The sequence below is a fragment of the Ictalurus furcatus genome, chromosome 4, assembly GCF_023375685.1.
Source record: "Ictalurus furcatus strain D&B chromosome 4, Billie_1.0, whole genome shotgun sequence".
Taxonomy (NCBI): domain Eukaryota; kingdom Metazoa; phylum Chordata; class Actinopteri; order Siluriformes; family Ictaluridae; genus Ictalurus; species Ictalurus furcatus.
In genome coordinates, this window is record NC_071258.1 from 3058591 (window position 1) to 3080000 (window position 21410).

Here is a 21410-nt window from a genome sequence, read left to right on the forward strand (position 1 = left end):
ATTTTATATTAAGTATTTGGTGTGCAGTCCATGATTATACAATTCGAAAACACTGTATAGGCATGTCCAAAGTGTCCGTAGTGTATGGATGGGTGTGTGAACGTGGGTGTGATTGTGCCCTGCGATGGATTGGCACCCTGTCCAGGGTGTACCCCGCCTTGTGCCCGATGCTCCCTGGGATAGGCTCCAGGTTCCCCGTGACCCTGAAGAAGGATAAGCGGTATAGAAGATGGATGGATGGATGGATGGAAAACACTGTATAGAAAATTGATCAAGGAATTTCACTCTGCAGCTTACATTTTCTGTGTAGTTCATTCAAATAAAATGAGTTGGTCAAAAAAAAAAAAAAAAAATAATAAAAAAAAAAAATATATATATATATATATATATATATATATATATATATATATATATATATAATATTGTAATATATATATATATATAATATATATAATATTTATATTATAATTAGTATTATCATACTTACTATAATATTTTATATATTAAAAATACTTCTTAATACATTTTTTAAAGCAATTTACTTGGTTCCTTCTTACAGTGTATATAACCTGCTGTTTTTGTACAATCATTAACAGTAGCAGCAAATCTTACTGCAACGATGTCTTCATCCTCGTTAACACTCCAGTTGTTTAAATGCAAGGTGGTGGTGCTCTTTTTCAGCCTAATAAACATTATATGTTTTTTTTATTTATTTTTTTTTTACAGCAATACAGATGTTTGCGCATTGTTTTTATGCACTCATGGTGAGAAAGTCATAGACGTCACAGTAAATGAAGAATATGACTCAGTGGTGCATTTGGACTGTATGAACTTAAAATGCTGGTAATAGGCAAAATATCTGAACTACACAAAGTTTCTTTCTTTCTTCTTTTTTTTTTTTTAAATGTTAGGTGACTATAGCATCAGGGGTCAGAGGTATATACTGTGAGACTTAAAAAACTTGAAGTCTTCAGGACAGAGGATATTGTGTTGTCCTAGTAGCAATTTTTGTATTCTATATGTATTCTTACAGGACAATTCTAATGTATAGAGCATGGCATCTGTAACGGTTAAAATCTCGTTACGGTGAAAGTGACCCATAAAATAAAATACTTTCATGACTACAAGGACAGAAAGGAGACAGATTAGATAACGAGGATGCCTGGAGGACTTGATGCAAAGAGGAATCATGGGAAATGACCCTGAATAACAACAACGAAGCTTTGGTGTTAAAGCATTGTTTAAGCACTGTTCAAGACCTTTAAAAAATATCGTTAATATAGAGAAATTGAATGATATAATTATTAGTTATGATATAATATTGACATTGTGATTAATTACACAATCACAATACGCTTTTCTGAGATATTGTGGAAATTGTGATATCCATTTTTTTTTCAGAACTTAAATATTATTAACAGGCAGTTTGCTAATAAACCTGTATATCATGATATATATCACGTATTGGAGAATGATATTGTGATATATTTGTGCCGCACCGCTCACCCGTACGAGGAGAAAAGATCTATGCTTGCAGTACAAAAAAATTATTTTAGGCTTGAAAATGATTCCTGAATTTCCTCCAAGACAAAGAGGGAGATTCACAGAGATGTTTTATTCTCGAATGTTAAACAATTAGGAATGTAATTGGCGTTATGGACCGAATCACATGTCTGTTCGCACCACGCTGAGCAGAGGTTCAAAAGCCGAATAGACGTCTCTTTGACACCACCGGACGTGACAACGGAAATGCCAGGCCTTAAGGACAAGGCCTGAAGGTACACTTGTTCCAAATATTCCTCATGACATCGGCTTGAGCTCCAGGTGGATTGGAAAACAAAGCTGCGGTTCACAACATTTTCCAGCCAACATTTGCACCATTGCTTGTTTAATCATGTGATTTCTTCGACAGGAGAAAAATCCAGCAGACTTGATGTTGACACGCGCTTGACTTTGCGGTTGTGGGGTTCACAGACTTTATTTTGCTAAAGCGATCCGTTTCAATGTACCCCTTTTACTGGACAACTTTTTTTCTTCCTTGGAAAACCCTAAGAGCAAGAATATAGTATCAAATCAAGGGACTTAACTCTAGCTGTTGTTTTTACAGCGTAGCTCGTGTGCAATCTGTTCTTCTGACTGATCACCTTTTATCCTATGAGGAAACATTTCTATACCGATTGGGGCCTGATGACCCTGCCTCTATTCACGGGTCATAACGGCTCACTGAATGGTCTGACGAGGATGAAAACGATGTAAATCATATGCTACGGCTTTCACAGTCACCAGTTCTCAACACGTGAACATCTGTGTGGGGTTTTTGAGAGATTTGTTAGACAGAGCTCTATACCGCTATCATCAAAAAAACACCAACTGAGGGAATATATGCTGTACAGTGTGTGTGTATATATATAATATATACATTTTTTTATTTATGTTAAATACACACTGTACGTGAGTGCACTATTGAAAAGCATATGGTGTGACTCTAGATGCTGGCTTATCATGATTTTTCTGTACAGTACAGCAAAGTAAAGTACAGTGACATCGCTGGATATAAATTTGATCGTTTTAGAAACAGTCAAAATACAACTTCAGCTAAACCTACATGATGTTACAAAATAAATAGTGCATACTTTTATGAAGTCTCGATTCAACGTTGCAACGTTTCTGGTGGGCTGCTCTTCTGCCTCTTTAAATAAAGATTCTGCTTGCTCAGATTGAAGCAGTTTGTGTCTTTATTAGGAAAACTAAGCCAGAAGTACGTCACGCTAGTCTAAATTAAGCTACAATGGCTGCCTATTCATTTCCACATAGACTACCATGTCCTGCTTATGGCATTTACGACTCTGAACGGTTAAGCTCCGGCATATCTCCCTGAATCAGTATAATCCATCACAAACACTTCACTCAGACGAGGCAGGTTTACTTTAAATCCTGACGTTCACTCGCAGCTCGGCCAGAGGAAGATGTCTTCAAAGTTCATGCAGTGAAAAAAATAATCAGTACAATACAAACCCAGGCAAGTGTCTTTTAATGAATAAAAATATTAATTGAGAGAATTTCTTAATTCTACAGTCCTACCGATGAATAGGATATTTTATGGACTGATGAAATGACTTGGATCACGAGGGCAGATGGAATCATGCGAAGTAATTTTATCTGATATCCGAGCTAGAGTTTGATAGGTTGTCCGAATCTAGAAACCGGCGTTGGGTCCTGGAGGAACAATAACAAGCCTCGGTTGCATAGGATTAACACCGTGATGTCCGTGAGTTATAAGTCGCTCTGGATAACAGCATCTGTCAATCTTAAATATAAACTTCCAGACTGGAGGATTCATCGTAATTAAGAGTCGATCGACAACTTTAGGTTTATTCTTGGAAGGAGAAAAAGGATAGAAATATATCGACTGCGAATGTACATGATTTGTAGTTCTCCACCTCAACCCACCACATCTAATCTTTGCCCAGTTGTCTTTTGTGATCATTTTCTCGTCTTCTGCTCTCATTCCCCGTCTCAGTCCCACTCCTCCTCGTCTCGGTCTAGGTTGTCGTCCCTCGGCGGATCCTGGAATTGGATGTTAGCCAGCATGTCTCTCATGGCCACCATCAATCGGTTCACTTCCTGGTTCAGTTCCCGACCTGCGTGTGCAACTTCCACGTCATCCTCAGCCCTCTGTCCACCCTGAAATAACGACAACAGTCGGTTTGCTCGTTCTCTCGACTCTTACTTACCAGCAAGTGTAAAAATAGCAACATTTTCCCACTCGTAGATTTATATATTGTTTATATACATTTCCTACAAACCAAAACCTTCTTTCACTTACACCATTATCTCTAATCTTGGTTTCTGAAAGTCCTACCTGAAACCTTCCGTTTTAGGGTTCGTAAAAGAAGGGTTACCCAGTGGGCCAAATTACAAAACCTACTAGTTCAAACAAATTTCTCATGGAGTATGACTCTACCCATCGTTACTACAGAAACCGCTACCTCGCAGACATCACTGCTTCTTAAAGAGGTTTCTCTCTTTTTATAAAAGAAAGCCTTTGTAGTAGAACCTTTACGGGTTATGCCAGAGGGAGGTTTCTCTAGGTGTGTGTGTTTATATCACTGCTCATGTCATTTGTGACATTTAATGAGGGATCATACGCCTTTCACTGACATCGAGTACCTGTGTGCGTGATGGTACCCGTGACAGTACCAGCTCTCGGCATCACACACACACGCTTCATCTCCAAATGCATTATATTGCAAAATGAATCAACTTCTAAATCAAAGTGTACTGTATGTATCTGGTGATTACTTCAGTGATCAAACTCCTCGTAGTGATCCACAAAGTCCTTTGACGAATACCCATGCTGATCATGTGACTCTCTACAAAACAGACTTCTTACGTCTGTGACGTTATGTAGCAGTGGGAAGCTTGATTTCGAACTGAATTCTGTAAACATGCACCTGAAGAGCACCTGAACTCCATCTCCAATGGAGATTAATGAGTACGTGCACTGTTTTGGGTACGGAAACATTACGTCTCCTGGATTTCAGAGAAGATGTGAGTGGAGATGCGAGTTCACTCACCTGCAGGTTGAAGTTGGGCAACAAAGAGCGGAACAACAGCGACAAAGTGCTCTCATTCGAGGCTCTCGGATTCTGCCTAGAAGGGGTTTGACAACATTTTTTTTTTTTAATCATTCAAACATACAGATTGAAGTCTGTACCATATGTTAGGTGTACACATAGAGAAAGAACACAAATAATGGATAGAACATTTGGGGGTGTGTTGTTATAGGAAAATATTCAGTGACCAGGTAGTGTGAGTGGTTGGGGGTTGAAGCCCCAGCACGGACAAACCCTCATTGTTGGGGCTATTGAGGAAGGACCTTAACCCTATCTGATCTGGGGCACTATGTCAAGGCTGACCCTGTGCTCTAACCTCAACTTCCTAACAAGCTGGGATATTTAAAGAAAAGAATCTCACTGTAATCCACCCATGCATTTTTTTTGTACCGCTTGTCCTACACAGGGTCGAGGAGAGCCTGGAGCCTATCCCAGAGAACTCGGGGTGCAATGCGGGGGACGCCCTGGACGGGGTGCCAAACCGTCGCACGCCTATTCACACACACTACAGACAAATTAGAAATGTCAACCGGCTTACGGCGCACGTCTTTGGACCGAGCGAGGAAACCGGAGTACCCGGAGGAAGCACGGGAGAACATGCAAAGGCAGAGGTTGGATTCGAACCCCAAACTCCGGAGGCGTGAGGCAAAAGTGTGACAAATAACGGCTTCTTCTTCTTCTTCATGTGTTTCATTTTCATCATTTCTCCTAGTACTTCTTTTCCCAGAATTCAGCAAGTGAACCCGAAGTAATATACTTTTGGCATTAAATTCCACGTAAAACTTTCTGCATCGGCTGGAGCCTCGTTCCGAACAACCGAATTGGATAGGATTCTGACGCGGTGTTGTGTCGACGCAATACATTACGACGATGTGCTTTAGGCTTACATTTTTAACTGAGTTTTTAAAAATGGAGCCAGAAACAGAGGATTAATCTTTAATTAATCACTGTGCAGTCCGAGCTTTTTTTTTTTCCACAATTAAACACATGCATCTGGGAAAAGTGCGGAGCCCAAATCCTGCGCTTTAACTAATAAACGTTAAGCGATATCAAGCGATTGATTAGCAATGCTGTGTACGAAGCCAAGATTTTTGTCCGATTTGGTTTTGTGGTAATTTTGTAGTGTTGTGCAGTTCTCAGCCTCTGTAATAAAGATAAATAAAACCGATGGGAAGTAAACAGACCGAGTCTCTCCACCCGACACTCTCTCCTCTTCGTTAATTGCATTTAGTGGTACTGTGATCTACTCAAGGAATACACATTAATCTTTCAGTGCTCTTATTTAACTTGTTTACATGCATCACAAGACCTGTTTATTCTCTCTCTCTCATACACACATGTGAAAATAGAAGAGAAAGGGAAGAAAAGTTCAATCACTAAGAGTAGAAGAGTAACTCCTAAAGTGCAGAGAAATGAACGGCAGTGAGATGACGGAGAAATCAAGCTGTACCTCTCCGGCCTGGTGTACGAGACGACGGAATCTAGAGGAGGAAGTGGATCATAACTCATCACTGGTTGCGTGGTCACTTCCTGTGAAAAACAAAAAACGACCAACGACGGTGAAGTAAGTTCAATTACAGAAGTATCCAAGAGTCTGATTTGAATGATTTTTCTTAATTATTATATTGCAGTCATTTGATTGTTGATCTGATTGCTGTAAGAGGGGGAAAAAAAAGGTTTTGAGTAAATAGAATAAAGTCATATATTCACCAGAGGCAGTGCAGACGTGGCTTCTTTAATCTCAGAAAGAAGTACGTGTCTGTGAATGTTCCTGGGAGCGCTCTGGTATCTCTGCTTCCTCCTGACCATGATACACACACACACACACACACACACACACACACACACACACACACCATTGTATAAAGAATCAAAATACGCCAACAATGAATATCGTGCGCTTTTTCAACAGGAGAGGAGTAGTGTTTTCCCAGAGGAAACACCATGCCCTTTGTTTCACTGCCTAGAATTTATTTACTTTTAGACTGTATCTTTTAATAAAAACAGAGAATAGTTCAATGCCGTATTTTTGCTATGAGTGCAAAATACAATTTGGCTGTGAGACCCGTGTGTATGTCTGTGCTTCTTACTTGTTTTGGCATTCCTCCACCACTGGGTCCTTAACATCGACCCTCCTCAACACCTCCTTAACGTTTCCCTCCATCCACAGCATCACCCCTGCCTCCTTCCACAGGCTGTGACAGCGACCCACGTACAGACCCATGAGCTCTGACAGAGCAGGGGGCTGCCTAATGGGATAGATGGAAAGAGAGAGGGAAAGAGAGAGAGAGAGAGGAGATGAGATTATTACATTTCATGCAAAACCACAGCAATTAACTGTGTTCAATTCGATCATATCTGCCCACAAACCGAAATCTAATTTAATCTAATCTCAACATTGGATTAAATTTGGAGACGGTGTGGATGTGGATAACTACCCCAGACGGCTTTTGGGACCAAAGAATGCGTGGGAGGACACGGAGGCGTCGGGCTGGACTGAGCACTGGTCCAGTAAAGGCATCAACACTGCAAAACACAAACGCACACCACAAGGTTAAAAAGTATTGCGATAAGCCATCACAGGTGTCATTATGCCATAATAACGGCGCTAGTCCTGTCAGGTGAGGCTGTTTTGAGATCATATTAGCCCCTCTTCCACTAACTGTGTGGCAATTCAACTAAAGTTCACTTTCACCTGCCAGTTCGATCCGGCGATGTCGGCGCATCGGTGTTGTGTTTCGTTCACTGGACTGGAGGAACGATGCCAAGCACCCAAACAAGGCCTAGGGTGCCAATACTTAAAGCCTAGTGGAAATGGATGATTCTTGGCGTTCTATCAGACATGTAGGGGCACGATCTCGGTTCTACATCGTTACCAACCCTATGTAAGGAGCATATATAGTGATTATGGAGTCGATTGGTAAAAACGGTGGGTTTTCCATGGCTGATGGGTTAGAGATGTAAGATTTATCTAAATACCAGCGAAAAAAAACCCCCATTAATATCATTATCGTTTTATCATTAATTGAATTAAAAGAATTGAAGAATTTTCCATTTAAAGACACCAGAAACAGACGATTCAAAAAACAGAATTAAAACATAATGACAAAACATTTGTTCACTGCACCATGCTGTACCACACTGTCTGGTGGAATAGCGCTATTATTTGTGTGTGTGTGTGCGTGCGTTTGTGCCACCATGAATCAGCATACTGTTTAACAGTGTGTGTTTGTATGTTTCGCACCTCCAGGGAAGAAGATGAGAGCGTCCTGCAGCAGCGTGTCAGATCTGAGCTTCATGCGTTGGCTCTCGTCAGGTGTCGTCTCCTCTTGCTGACTCACGTGGTAGCAAGCCAGAGCCACTGAGAAGGCAAAGTTAGGCAGCTGGGACAGGTTTCGATGTACCTAAAGAAATGTAAAGAAATAAACCGCAGCGTCACTTAATAGGCCCGAGAGCTACACTTAATTATCACGAGTCATCTAGTAAGGGCCGAAATGTTGATATGTACACTGAAGTCCACTGGTGGTTTATTAATGAATTGAAAAATCTCATCGTTGGCAAACTGCAGCGGTGTAAGAGGAACAAAACACTTCAGGGTGTGCTGTTAAAGGAAAACAATCAACTTCTCTGTGGTACAGAAGTCTGCCTCGTCACATTGCCCCGCTGTTGATTATCTTCCTACAACAGCACACCCACAAATGTTTATTCCTGACTGAGAAACGTGTACAGATGAGATCTGGAGGTGCCTTACCTCCCACTCGTCGTACAGTCGGATGAGAAAGGTGTATTCTCGACAGCGCAGACACAGAAAATCAATCAGCAGCAGCATGCACAGAGGATCATTATCCGGGTCCAGACTACACACAGGAACGTCCAACATTTACAGGTTAAAAAACAGTTCGCAGACATTTTGCTAAGAATAACCGTCTGTTAATGAACTAGAGGTCGACCGATAGTGGGTTTAACCGATAGCGATAACCAAGTTGGGCGGTACCTGCCGATAACCGATTAACTGACCCGTAGATTTTAAAGCTGATACCGAATGAAAGCATAACACTCAAAATAAAATATAGCTAAACTTGTTTACAAAAATAAACAGTACTGACTATACCATGAAAATGTACTGTCCTTTTTAAAAAAATTAAATATATATACGCTACCGGTCAAAAGTTTAGACACACTCATTCTTTATTTTTATTTTCTACATTATTTAGAATAGTAATAATATTATTATTATTAATAATAATAATAATAATAATAATATTGCTATTAATAATAATAATAATAATAATAATAATAATAATAATAAAGTCATCAAAACTCTGGAGTGTAACAGATGGAACTATGGGAATTATGTTGTGATAAAAAAAACCCAAGATAAATCAGAATAATTTAGTATTTCATCATCTTCAAAGTCGACGCCCCTTTCTGCCTAGAATTTCCAGAAATGTATTCTTGGCGTTTTCTCGATCGATTTCTTGAGAAATTTCCCCGAGATGCTTTTTACACAGTATTAAAGGAGTTCACACCGACGCCGGACTCTTATCCGCTGCTTTTCGGAAATATTTCACACCGAGTCGTCCATTTAAAAACATACTTTTTGTAAATAAAATGTTAGTTTTCTAATGAAAGAAACGAATACGTCGGCACGATTATATTTTTGTCTACGACACCGATTTCACGCGCTTAATCGCACACCTTCAGATCAAACGCTTTTTAACATCATGAGAAACATTTCAGTCGAGTGTCCACAAACTTTTGACCGGCAGTGCATAAATATTAATATAAATTAACTATCAATGAATGTTAAAGTAAATAAAAGATATCCATACAAACTGAACCAAAAAGTAACACTCCAAATAATAAATGAAAAACCGAGACATCCAAAATGAATCAAAAAACACTTCAAATAACACAACAAAATTTGTCTTTCTTTTTTTTCGCCTCTAAAGGCTGCTCTCGTACCGTATAATGACAGCCACGTCCGCAACGGACGCAACCAGGAAAAACCTATCGGTGTGGATTTTTGCCGATAACCGATAGTTCAAGCAATCGGTTATTGGTGCCGATTAATCTGAAAAACTGATCGACCTCGACCACAGACTGAAAACAAGCGTAATAAGGAGAACTCAACGAAGAGCTGTACCTCAGGATGAGTTTGCAGTACTCCAGAGCCGTGCGTGGACATCCTCTTTTCTCCAGGAACATCATGTGCTTGTAAACTGCCAGATAAAAAGCTCTACACATGATAGAGGGATAGAGAGAGATAGAGAGAGAGAGAGTGAGAGAGAGAGAGAGAGAGAGAGAGAGAAAACATACACACAGAACTTAAAGCATTATTAGTGTAATATCAGTGACAATACATGGGTCCAGAATGAGAAAAAAACCTGCCGGGGAGGGGGGGTGGCTAGGAGGAGGCCATTTATCATCGATGATTACATTTTCTTATTTTCTTAATGAATGACATGCAGCAATTTGTTGGGAAAGAACGCAGAATACGGTGCGTTTCTTCAAAAATTACATTTCTTTAATTTTATCCCCGTTATTGTTATCGTATATCCATTATTTCACTTCCACAGGTGTCAGTGTTGTTATTGAAAGCTCATCATTTTCCACCATGATGATGAACATCATGTGTTTTACCTTATATTTGTATTCCGGGGGCGGGGGTGGACCATTGGTTTGCATTAATTGCAAAATGCTATTATTTAAAAAAAAAAAAAAAAAAAAAAAAAGAACTTTTAAGAATAAGAACTTCATTACTGTAATTAACAACCATTCTGCCCAGTCTCTTGAACGAGCTGATGCTAGTTACTACGGCATTGTATAAACGATTTATTTGTGGAACGCATCCACAGAATACGACTGTGGTGAGGTTCAGGGTCCGAGGAAGAGCAGCACGAACCTGTTCTCTGCTCTCCGGTATTCCAACCTGCTGGTCCCTGAGGTGAGGCTGAATACAGGGTGGAACGCACACTCGAAGCTGTACAGAGCCCTCTCTAATGACAACACACACACGCAAAAAAAAAGCATTTAAAACAAAACCCAGGACATAAAAGCAGGAAGTAATAAAACATGTTAAAAAGGAGAACTCTCATTCTCATTCAAGAAAAGATAAACCTGTAAAGATTGAGAAGCGTATCCAGTGACATCTTTAGAAAGTAAGGACACTACTGAGAAGAATGAACACACTCGAGGAACAGTGAGGAATACTGAATTCTGCTACCGAACAACAGCTTAGTTTTTGTATTCATGGCTTTGCAGTCTGCCAGATCAACTCCTTGCTCAGTCTGATCCAGGAACGACGCGTCACCGATACGTCAGCCAAACACACCACAAATTAACATTACGCAGAAATGTGTACAAAGGGTCCGAATCAATCTGGATAATGCAGGTTTATATGTCTTTAATACAGGTGTTGAGGTTTATCTAATGTCATACATAGTGAGTATCACATCTTAAGGCAGTATTATTTGTTTATATTACAAATGAACATTCAAAATATTGACCCAGATTCTGCGTGCTACTATTTTGAAATGTTGCTGCGAGTCACAGTCGAACAACTGTGTACGTGCTAGGAGCCTTTATTTATTTTATTTTTTTTAACTATCCTGACATGCTGCATGAGCGCAGGGGTTCAGCAGTATTCTCCACCCGTCTAGTCTGCTGGTTCCTTGACAAGCTGGGGTGATTCACAGAAACAACGGAATTCAAGAAAATCAAACGGCGAAATATTTATTGATTACGGATTTACAAGCGCAAGGGTAAATAATGATGAAAAAATAAATGAATAAAAAAAAAAAAAAGCTTGTGAGCCCCTGCCTCAAGGGTTATTTCAGCTTTTTAGTTTTAAATAAAAGAGTAAACATCATGCCAACATTACTGTCTTTTTTAGGCACGGTTTTTGAAAGAAGGAATTGCAGGACAGAAAATGAAAAAAAAAAAAAAAAAAAATCGCATTGTATAAGTATTTTTGTGCAAAATGTTTTGGTTGAGATCGGCATTTATCAAATTCGGAGAAAACGGCATAATGTATTTATCCACTGTATGATAATTAAATTAAGCTCATTTGACAACCCACTCAGTAGTCTACCTCCAAAACTGATTATGGAATTTAATATCCAAGCAGGAATGTAGGGAAAAAAAAGAAAAAAAAACAAACAGACCAAAAAAAAAAAAAAAAAAAAAAAAAAGGACAAATGATTTCCCTTTTTGAAGGAGATGTCTCACCGATCAGGTCTCTGGCCGTCTCCTGGTCCTCCTGAATGCGACACACATCAGAGAGTTGCAGCAGAGAGTCGATGTGGTAGGGGTTGAGCTGTAGCAGGGCCTGTTTACAGACAGACCATCCAATTAAAAATCGTTATACCACAGAGCTACTGATTTCTGGATTCTGATTGGTCAGAAGGTGTTGATTGATTTATATAACAGCAGCTCTCTGACAGTAGTGGAACGATTGCTATAACGTTAGCGGTAATAAGAACTAACTTGTCTCATGGACGTTCCACAACGTAAACGCAACTCTTAAAGTAAAAAAAAAAAAAGCGTATCAATCGTTAATAAATAAAAATTTGAATTGTTGACAAATTACTCTGAGGATAATCATCATCATCTTCGGTGCGTTAACAGTACCTTCACATCAGGTCGTATCACATGACCATGTTTCCTCCAATAGCATGCCCCAAGTGTTTTATTCCCTACTTCCTTCCGTACTTACTCAACAATGCTGTAAATGTTGTAAAATCTCGATTCTGATTGCTCATAAGGTGTCGATTATTTTTTTCTACATTGCTAGCTCTGACTGTAGTACGGCGACAGGTTTATCGTAATAGAATACGAGCCCTGATTTATTTACCACAATGTTATTAGGATCCATAGACTCCACAGCATCGAAGAACTTGAACTGGACTTGCTGGTAATCGCGACTGTGCTCGAACGCAAAGACGTGGAGGCCGTCTTTTGACTCCAGCAGACTCATGGAGACGCCTTGAGAGGAGGAAGAGAGGCAGGAAATGAGAACTATGACACGAACGATTCCGGGAACAACCATCCTCAGACCTGTACAGGCTTATAAAATAAAACGGGATTGATCTCAGGTTTTACCCGGCCGACTAAATCGAGCCCATGTGTCTTTAGGCGTGGTCATCCACGTGCTGCGATGAAACTGTCTCTGTCTCTGTCTGGGTCTGGATGCGACACACATGCACACAAACAACCTCAATACAGTTTTTTTTTTTTAATTTTACAGTAATAACTGCACATATCACGAGCTCTTTTCTAATACTGACGGCCTTAACGCATCCTGAAATGGGACCGTGCGCGTACACCATCACAATTTCATTCAGAATACAAGTGAACCTGGTTTTAGCATGCATATGCGCATGATGTATGTACAAACAGTAAGAACCAACCTCTGGTCTCCAAGCACAGCTCGAGCTCCAAAATATCGCTTCAGTTCAGTCTCAGGGTTAAGATTCCTACAAGATGTAAAAGCATAAAACGTTATTCCTTCGAGTGGCTCAAACGATTCCTCGGACCAATCCAACGGCGTGCGGGTCGGCGTTTCTTCAGTTCCAGACTCACAACTTTACAATGACATTTTCATTAGAAAACGTTTTTATTTCCAAAAAAATTATTTTTAAACGGACGACTCGAGGGAAATATTCCGAAAAGCAGCGGATAAGAGTCCGGCGTCGGTGTGAACTCCTTTAATACTGTTTAAAAATCATCTCGGGGAAATTCCTCAAGAAATCGGTCGAGAAAGCGCCAAGAATACATTTCTGGAAATTCTAGGCGAAAAGGGCGTCGACTTTGAAGATCCTAAAATATTAAATTATTTTGATTTATTTCTGATTTTTTTTTTTATCAAAACATAATTCCCATAGTTCCATTTGATTTCGTTGAGGCTTTTTTCCCCAAATCTGCGATGAGACTTTTCGTGCGGGAAACCGCTTGAATTTGAGAAAACGCAACTGTTTTGCGCGATCTTTCGCGGCGATGTTTGTCGGTAAACGAGTAAACGAGACCTTTCAGCCGTACTCGTGTTCGACGCACGTGAATCGAAGACGGCTTCGACTGAACGAGCGTCGCGATGACGTCACGTGACGCGTCTCGGCACAAACCTGCGGAAATTTCGAAAAATTGAAAGCTCCTCCGGATATCGGAGTTTGCTTGATTTCGCGAAATCCTGGAGGGACTGCTTAATCGGTCAAATCACATGAGTGCGGTTTTACTCCAGGATGATGGAGATGCCTTTACCTGTGTTCCACATAAAGCACAGGTCTGTGTCCTGAAACTCCACCATCTTCGCTCTGAACAGACAAACCGTTCTCCTTCTCTATGGTCTCCAGTAAGGCGTCTATGTCATCGCCTTTAACCGGCTCCTCCTACAAACACACACGCACACACTATAAATACACACTATAAATACACACGCACTGAAAAAACAGAAAGACAAATAATAAAGGCGGAGCATCACACTTCGCGAACAAATTTATTCGTAAATCCAGTTAGTTTTTGTCGTCTTCAGCTCTCGGTGAGCTTCTTTGCTCTTTGAGTTTTGTCGATGTGACGCGTCTAAATACAACTTTACTAAATGATTGATAAATCAGGATCGTAGATGTTGATCATTTAAAAAAATATATCTAAAAATAATAATAATAATAATAATCATCATCATCATCATCATCATACCGGTGCATCTGCAGCAGAGGCCTTTTTTCTCTTCTTCTTCCTCTTCTTCTTATTGTTCAGCTTTTCGTTCGAGTCAGACTGAAAAGAAAACAACAGCAACCTGATGATGATGCCTTCATCAACGAACATTCGATAAAGATTTGCACGTCACAAGTCGTCATTTTGAATACATTTCAAATCGTTTCCACCTTCACTATATAAAGAACGAAAGCGTCAAAAATTAACTGCAGTGTGTGTGTGTGTGTGTGTGTGTGTGTGTGTGTGGGTGTTAAAGGGGCAGTGTGTCATATTTAAAAAATGATTCGAGACCATCACTCTTCGTATGATTCCCGAAATGATTCGGGAAAACTATTACTCACGGAACTGCAGCGGATCTGGGCGGGGTTTTTTTTTTTAATTTTAGGGTTCCGTCGACGTATTTCTGTTTGACACATTTCTTTACATTTAAAATAGTTATAAACCTTTTCTTGGTTTCCTGGTGCTGGGATGCTCTCCTCGTCACTCGGAGTTTTGTTGCCATCGGTATCAGGAGCTTCGCCGATCTGGAATTCGACACACGAACACGAGGGTCATACCACCAACAAGCTAACAACGAGTACATAAGCAAATAAATATACAAACAAATAAATAAAAGTTATTTAGTTAGTAGTTCGCTAACTAGCCAAGCCGAGTCTCTGCCTTAGCTCAGCATTACGGTGTTATATACACCGAGCTAAAAGATAGAGGTTGCTGATGATGCACTTTGTTCCGTTATGGTGTTACCGATATGGCATCCAAATCAGGAAAGAGTAACATATGCCAGTATGCGTATAGAATAGACAGCTGGCAGTGTACGTGTGGTGTAAACGATCATTTAAGCTGATTCGTGTCAGAAATATTTCAAAACAAATATGTTTTAAAGTTGTGTTACGTAACATTTAATCACCCCCTCCCCCGACATTAACACTGCCTCCTAATTCGCCGATTTATACTACACACTAAAAGTATGTATTCTTTACTTTGTGAAGAAAAAGCACATACTTATGAGTGCGTAGCAACAGAGTACGCAAGTCCCGGGACATACGGACACGTCATGTAACGGAAGAGAACGCCGTTGCCTGGTTACGCACGCCGTCACCGTAAACGACCTCGTCGTTGCGTTTAAGCTTCTCTTCTTTCGCTATTCCGTATATAACGTGACATTTAAGTTCTTACATTTAAGACACATCACTGACGTTATACTCGTCCGCCACGTTTGCAGATTGAACTCAGCGAAGCAAACAGTCACAAAACTCATTATCTCCATGTCTCACGCAAGGAGTTGTGGGTAATGTTAGCTGAAAAAATGTCCACACTTCCAAACCGGGACACGCTAATTCTAATCTCGGATGCTATTCAAGACGGATACTAGGTGAATCGGGACGCAGAACGTGTCTCTAACGGTTTAACATTTGAATGATTCACACCCATTTTCACAAAGCTCCGCCTACAGGGTCTACAATGGCCTGTAGACTATAACGTCTATAAAATGACTGACAGGAGGCGTGTCCAAACACGACCAAGCGTTCCGGACCAGAAATCAGTTTTCCAAATGGGTTTTCTCAGTAATTTAATACACTTTTGCTTAATGTGTTGTGTGTTTTTTTTTTTAATTATGTTCTACATAATTTCCAGGTTATGAGCACAAATTTTAAAAATTGACTATCGCACCTTTAATGTGATACAGGCTGGAGTTTCCCTTAAAAGCCCCAGCCTTGAACCGTGCAGCGTTTTTTAAAGTCCTGACGTAATCGCCACTGAAACACGAAGTCAAGGTGGGACATATCGAGAATCGAGAGGCTCCTCGTCCTTTGATAAACAAACAACTAATCGTGTTTATCTTTCCTAAGCCATACTTCACGGTTAGGACCGTGGAATTTTTATAACGTCAGGGGCGGGACACTTCAGATTCCAGACAGCATTTGATTGGACTGAGAATCTGATGAGAAGCTGAAGTGCAGAATGATGTCACAGGAATTGTCGATCCGTATCGGTGGTACATTTTGAACGCGTATATATGATCTAAATGCGAATTTTGTCATCGTTTTAGAGCTCACTAGCTTATAGATAACATTACGGCTGAGACATTCGTACTAAAAGCCATAACGCTTCCATTTTATTTCATGGGGACTTTAAGATTTAAGTCTATTATTATTGATCAAACGTGATTATACAAGCCTTGTATTTACTCGGGCTTGCAATAACACTTGAATACTGATATACAGTAACTGATGATAGAATCAGAGAGCATTTGAAGGCAGCATGAAAGCAGAGCAGTGACGTATGCTTCAAAAAAAAAAAAAAAGAAAGAAAGAAAAAGAAGTTAAACACAGGATAAGTGCCGGATATATATATATATATATATATTTTGGTTGAAGTGACCAGGTTTAAAACAAAACTAGAATGTAATGTTAGACGCTGTAGTTTAGCTCTGACCAGTTCATAAATGTTGCTGATGTTTTTCTGATTTTTATTCTTCTTCTTCGCTTTCCGGTTGCTGCTGCTCTTGGCCGCCTCCTGCTTCTCCTCCACCACCTCCTCCTCCTGCGGCTCCTCTTCGCCTTCTTCCTCCTCTAATTCCGCTCCTTTCCCTTCTCCGTCGGTCAGTTTAAGGTCCCGGATGTTTATATCCTCTTGTCCCCGCTGTTTCCCTTTCAGTCTCCGAAGCGCTCGGCTCGACATTTTCACACAAACCGGCTCGAACAGCTGCTCGGTGGTAGCGCTGGCCCAAACACGACCATAACAAAAAAACAGGACTGACAAGCGAATCTGATTGGACGTTCAAACGGAAGCTCTTGCAGTCTATAACGGAAGTACGTCATTAAAAAATTATTTTTTTTAAACCTACCTGTATTGTGATTCATCCCGCCTTCTGTTTTGCGACTGATCAGTTCTTGAAAAAATGAACCAATCCTAGCATAGGAGGCGGGGTTTGTATGAATACTACAAGGGAACGGGAGTTGTACTTCATATTAGTGTCCACTAGAGGGCAGTGTGCACCTTAAAAATAAATAAATAAATAAATAAATAAAAACGTACAGTATGAATAATGAGGTTTTATTTTTTTTTTTGTGATGGTTTCCTGGAAAGTATGTGGACACCTAAGCATTACACTCATATATGCTTTCTGAACAATACATCTTTGCTCAACTCTTCTGGGAAAGGGGCTAGATTTTGTTGCGTGGCTGAGGGGATTTGTGTTCATTCAGCCACAAGAGCATTCATAGGTGAGCTCAGGCGCTGATGTTGGGTGAGGAGATCTGGGGTGCAGTAGGTGTTCTAGCTCATCCCAAAGGTGTTCAGTGGAGTTGAGGTCAGGGCTCTTCCACTCTAACCTTGACAAACCATGTCATCATCATGGAGCTCGCTGGCTTTTATGGTTTCATCCTGGAACAGGTTTGAGCCTCGTAGTTTCAGTGAAGGGAAATTGTAATGCTATGAAATAATGGCATACAAAGACATTCTAATGATGAGTCTTTATTAATCACATATACATTACAGCACAGTGAAATTCTTTTTTTCACATATCCCAGCATGTCAGGAGGTTGGGGTCAGACATGATACAGCCCCCCTGGCGCAGAGAGAGTTAAGGGCCTTGCTCAAGGGCCCAACAGCGGCAGCTTGGCAGTGCTGGGGCTTGAACCCCCGACCTTCCGATCAGTAACCCAAAGCTTTAACCGCCAAACCACCACTGCCAAATTTTGTGGCAAACAAACTCTATGGGTGTGACGGTCAAGTGTGCACACACTTTTGGCCGTTTAGTGTAGTTGAGAATGAATTGAGCCACCTTGAAATGAACAATCCTCTGTAACATTAAACCCAACAAAAAAAAGGCTAATTTCTAAGAAACAGTTCTCAAATTCAGATTTGATCTAAGTATGTGACTAAACTATGCGAGTGTTGGTTCTTATATTTCATGTGACTAAAACCGGTATTGCAAACTGCTGTTACAATTACTATTACTGACCTTGATAAATCTTTAATAAGTATTCATCATTTGGATAATCAAACCAAGGAAAATGCCCATTGTCTTCTCACTCTTGATTATGATTCATTCAGAATGTATTGGCACCCATCCCAAATGAATAAACCCTTATATAAAATGAACACATAAACATGTAAGGATTATGTAAGAGTATTTCTTTCTTTTCTTTTTTTAACCACGGGATTTTTTTTTTTTTTAAAAACAAACAAACCAAAACAAAAAATCCCCAATGACTATGTTGAAAGTTTTCCCACAAATCACTGGCACACTCAGCATTTCTATTTAGTGAAACATTTCCTGGAGAGAACACCTGAGCCTGTTACTAGAACCCGTCTCTGATTGGAGACGTGTGTCGAGGATTCTGAACCCGTCCTCCAGGAAGAACATTTCAAACTCCTTTATACTGTTAAGGTTGGGCGTGTCCTCTTCAACTCAGACTACAGCGTTCAACTCGTCAGATCTTGACCTGTCCGTTGCGAATCACAAACTTTGTGTCCTGTAATATTTCCTATATTCACTGTGGTTATTAATATTTATAGCATTTATATAGTTACAGCATACAGCATTATGTCATCATTAGTTAAAGTATTCAAATAGCTTTGGGGTGTGTGTGTTGTTTAGGTGTGAATGCAAGTCATCAATCATCAAGCCCTTTGTGAGTGTGACGAGAACTTGTGTGTGTTAGAGGAAGTGTGTGTGTGTGTGTGTGTGTTCTTCCTTATAGTACAGAAGTAAAAGATATGGATTCACTCACAGCACTCCACACAATAATCTTCTCTTTACTCATAAACATTCCCGGAATAAAGGTCATTCTCTTATTACAAGAGCTGAAGCCCTCAGGGAAGTTTTTTGTTTTCTTTCCTCAATCAAGAAAGCCATAGTGAGACAAGTGAAACGTTGCTGGTGTTATTTGCCTAACACAGACGGTCAAAGAAATACAGTTTCCTCTTTACTCAATATGTGATGTGAAACACGTTTCACCACCACGCTCCTTCGGCCTCACATTGTTTCAGCCTATATGCTGTAAAAAAAAAAAATAGGAAGGAAAGGTTTTCCCCATATTTTGCAATCTGAGTGAAATAAAGAGAGCGAAGACAAAGCAGAACTTAAACTCTGTTGTGTGGTAAACGTTGGACGGAAATGGAGATGTTTGCTACACACGCTCAGTAACGTGGTGAATTTACTCAACAGATCATGGGTTTAATCTCAGATTATCCAAAGACCTTCTACTACAGGGGCTACGCTCGGCGGCCATCTTGTCAACACTTCTTTTTTATACAAAACCAAGCTCCTATCTACTCGAATAAACCTCCCCACTGTATACAGTACTTCCCCATATACCATGACATTTCAAACATACATTTCAAACGGCCAGACATTTTCCCGCTAACGTCTCCCTCTTAACCGGCAAAGTGATTGGTTGAGCATTACACGCCACACCGGTCATCTTTTTAAACAATAGGCTTGTCTTATAAAAACACGTCTGGGATCACGTTATGAGCAATACATATTTATTATCACTGAAGACAGAGTTGTAACAGAGTTCGAATAAAAACAGATTTGTTGGTACAGATATAAGAGGTTAGGAGACTTTTCATTTCATTTGTTCGTTGGAACGGCGTAGATATCAAAATATAAAATACTTTGCGATAATATAAATACACTGATGGATTGATTACGTATGAGCAAGCGCGTATCAGATCATTAAATCGACAGTAAGTTTCGCCTTCGATTCTCTGAAGTCAGAGGTCCCGCGTTCAGGCCTTTTGGTGATTTTACTCCGCGTACACACCTTCTGAATGAATGCGGATATGAACTAATCTGGTGTGTTTGAGCAGAAAAATCGTCCAGTATGATGTGTACACACTGGAATTTCCCACTGAACAGTAATACTAAGATATACAATGTACAATTGAGTGCAAAAATATGTATCTCCTTGGTTTATGGATTGATAAACAAAAAATGACCCGAAGCAGAAATTCAATGTTTTCTAAAATGTTGTAATATCATTCAGTCTAATGAGTCTAGATGCTGTTATCTCAATTAGAAATCTCAAAAGTTTGCATCCGTGTTCTTGATTAAAAACGTATTTAAAGTTGCCTCATTGACGTGTCGAGCGTTCATATTTAAGGCGTTAAAAGTTCAAACAGGCTCCCGAGTCGAAGATAAAATCCTCAGGTGGTAAGCGGAATTAACGCCAGGATTCAGAAATATTATTTCATTTGATTCACTACGACTATCTTTTCGTACACCGTCGGATAATTTGGTTACTTGGGATATTAAGGGAACATCTCTAAAACCCGAACTCACGTCGAATGGCTTGTTGGTTTCGTTGAATTTGATGTAAGGGTGTGCAAACTTTTGCACTCAACTGTACTCAAATCTTCACCATAGTGCAAGAGAAGCAGAATAAATCGGTCTGTGACCGAACACTCTCATAAAATCAGTAACATGACATTAAAACTGCAAACTGAACCAAACGTGTCCCTTTTCATCATCGCGTCATTCATCTGAACAGAATAATTCTGCAGGTAGGTGTGGGTGTGTATGCGTCCCTGTCTCGCTTGTACAGCAGGTACTCAGTCCTCTCGCAATGTGGCAGCTGGATTAGAATCCTTACAACGGAGGGATCTGGCCATTCATTGTTCGTCGGTCACAGGTATGGGATTGACGTAAGACGCAGCCTCGGGGTCGTCTGTTCTCTTCCTGCGTATCTCGGCAGGAGGGCGCGGCGGGGGGTTCTGAGGGGGCTGCTTGATGCTAGGAGCAACTTGTTTGGTCGGTTCTGCCTTCGGCAAAATGGGTTCCCAGTGCTCGCCGTGAATGGCAGCCTGTGGAGCAACGGTGAAGAGCGATTTAAAACAGCATCCAGTCATACATTAGTAAGAAAAAAAAAAAGCATAAGCATGACCTAACACCTCAGTAGCCTGGGGCACTCCTGAGAACTACACAGGTACTAAGAGCAGCACTGGCTCAGTACGTAGGGCTCTGGACTATTAATCAGAAAGTTGTGAGCTCAAATCCCTGAAATTCCAAGCTGCCCCTACCAGTCCTTAAACAAGAATTTGAACCCTCATCTGTGTGTCTGCCAAATACGT

The 21410-nt window shown here is 40.3% G+C and overlaps 2 protein-coding genes across 2 annotated transcripts in view; both read right to left on the reverse strand.

Moving 5' to 3' along the window:
• Positions 1 to 3014: 3014 nt before the first annotated feature.
• On the reverse strand, positions 3015 to 17102 carry tcf25 (transcription factor 25 (basic helix-loop-helix)). The gene is made up of 18 exons (XM_053622536.1): positions 16764 to 17102; positions 14771 to 14851; positions 14310 to 14387; positions 13875 to 14002; positions 13028 to 13093; positions 12720 to 12802; positions 12472 to 12602; positions 11847 to 11946; positions 10522 to 10615; positions 9763 to 9855; positions 8368 to 8473; positions 7861 to 8020; positions 7055 to 7142; positions 6707 to 6865; positions 6327 to 6417; positions 6067 to 6146; positions 4578 to 4653; positions 3015 to 3684 (listed from the first exon to the last, which is right to left on the reverse strand). Exons 1-18 carry the CDS (start codon positions 17007 to 17009, stop codon positions 3517 to 3519), a joined length of 2028 nt encoding a protein of 675 aa, XP_053478511.1. The 5' UTR covers positions 17010 to 17102; the 3' UTR covers positions 3015 to 3516.
• Positions 17103 to 19806: 2704 nt separating this feature from the next.
• LOC128606426 (cytochrome b-245 light chain) overlaps positions 19807 to 21410 on the reverse strand; it is a 6248-nt gene continuing 4644 nt past the window's right edge. The window contains exon 6 of the mRNA XM_053622537.1: positions 19807 to 21143. Coding sequence (XP_053478512.1) covers positions 20952 to 21143 — 192 coding nt within the window. The 3' untranslated portion in view covers positions 19807 to 20951. The remainder of the gene's footprint in view (positions 21144 to 21410) is intronic.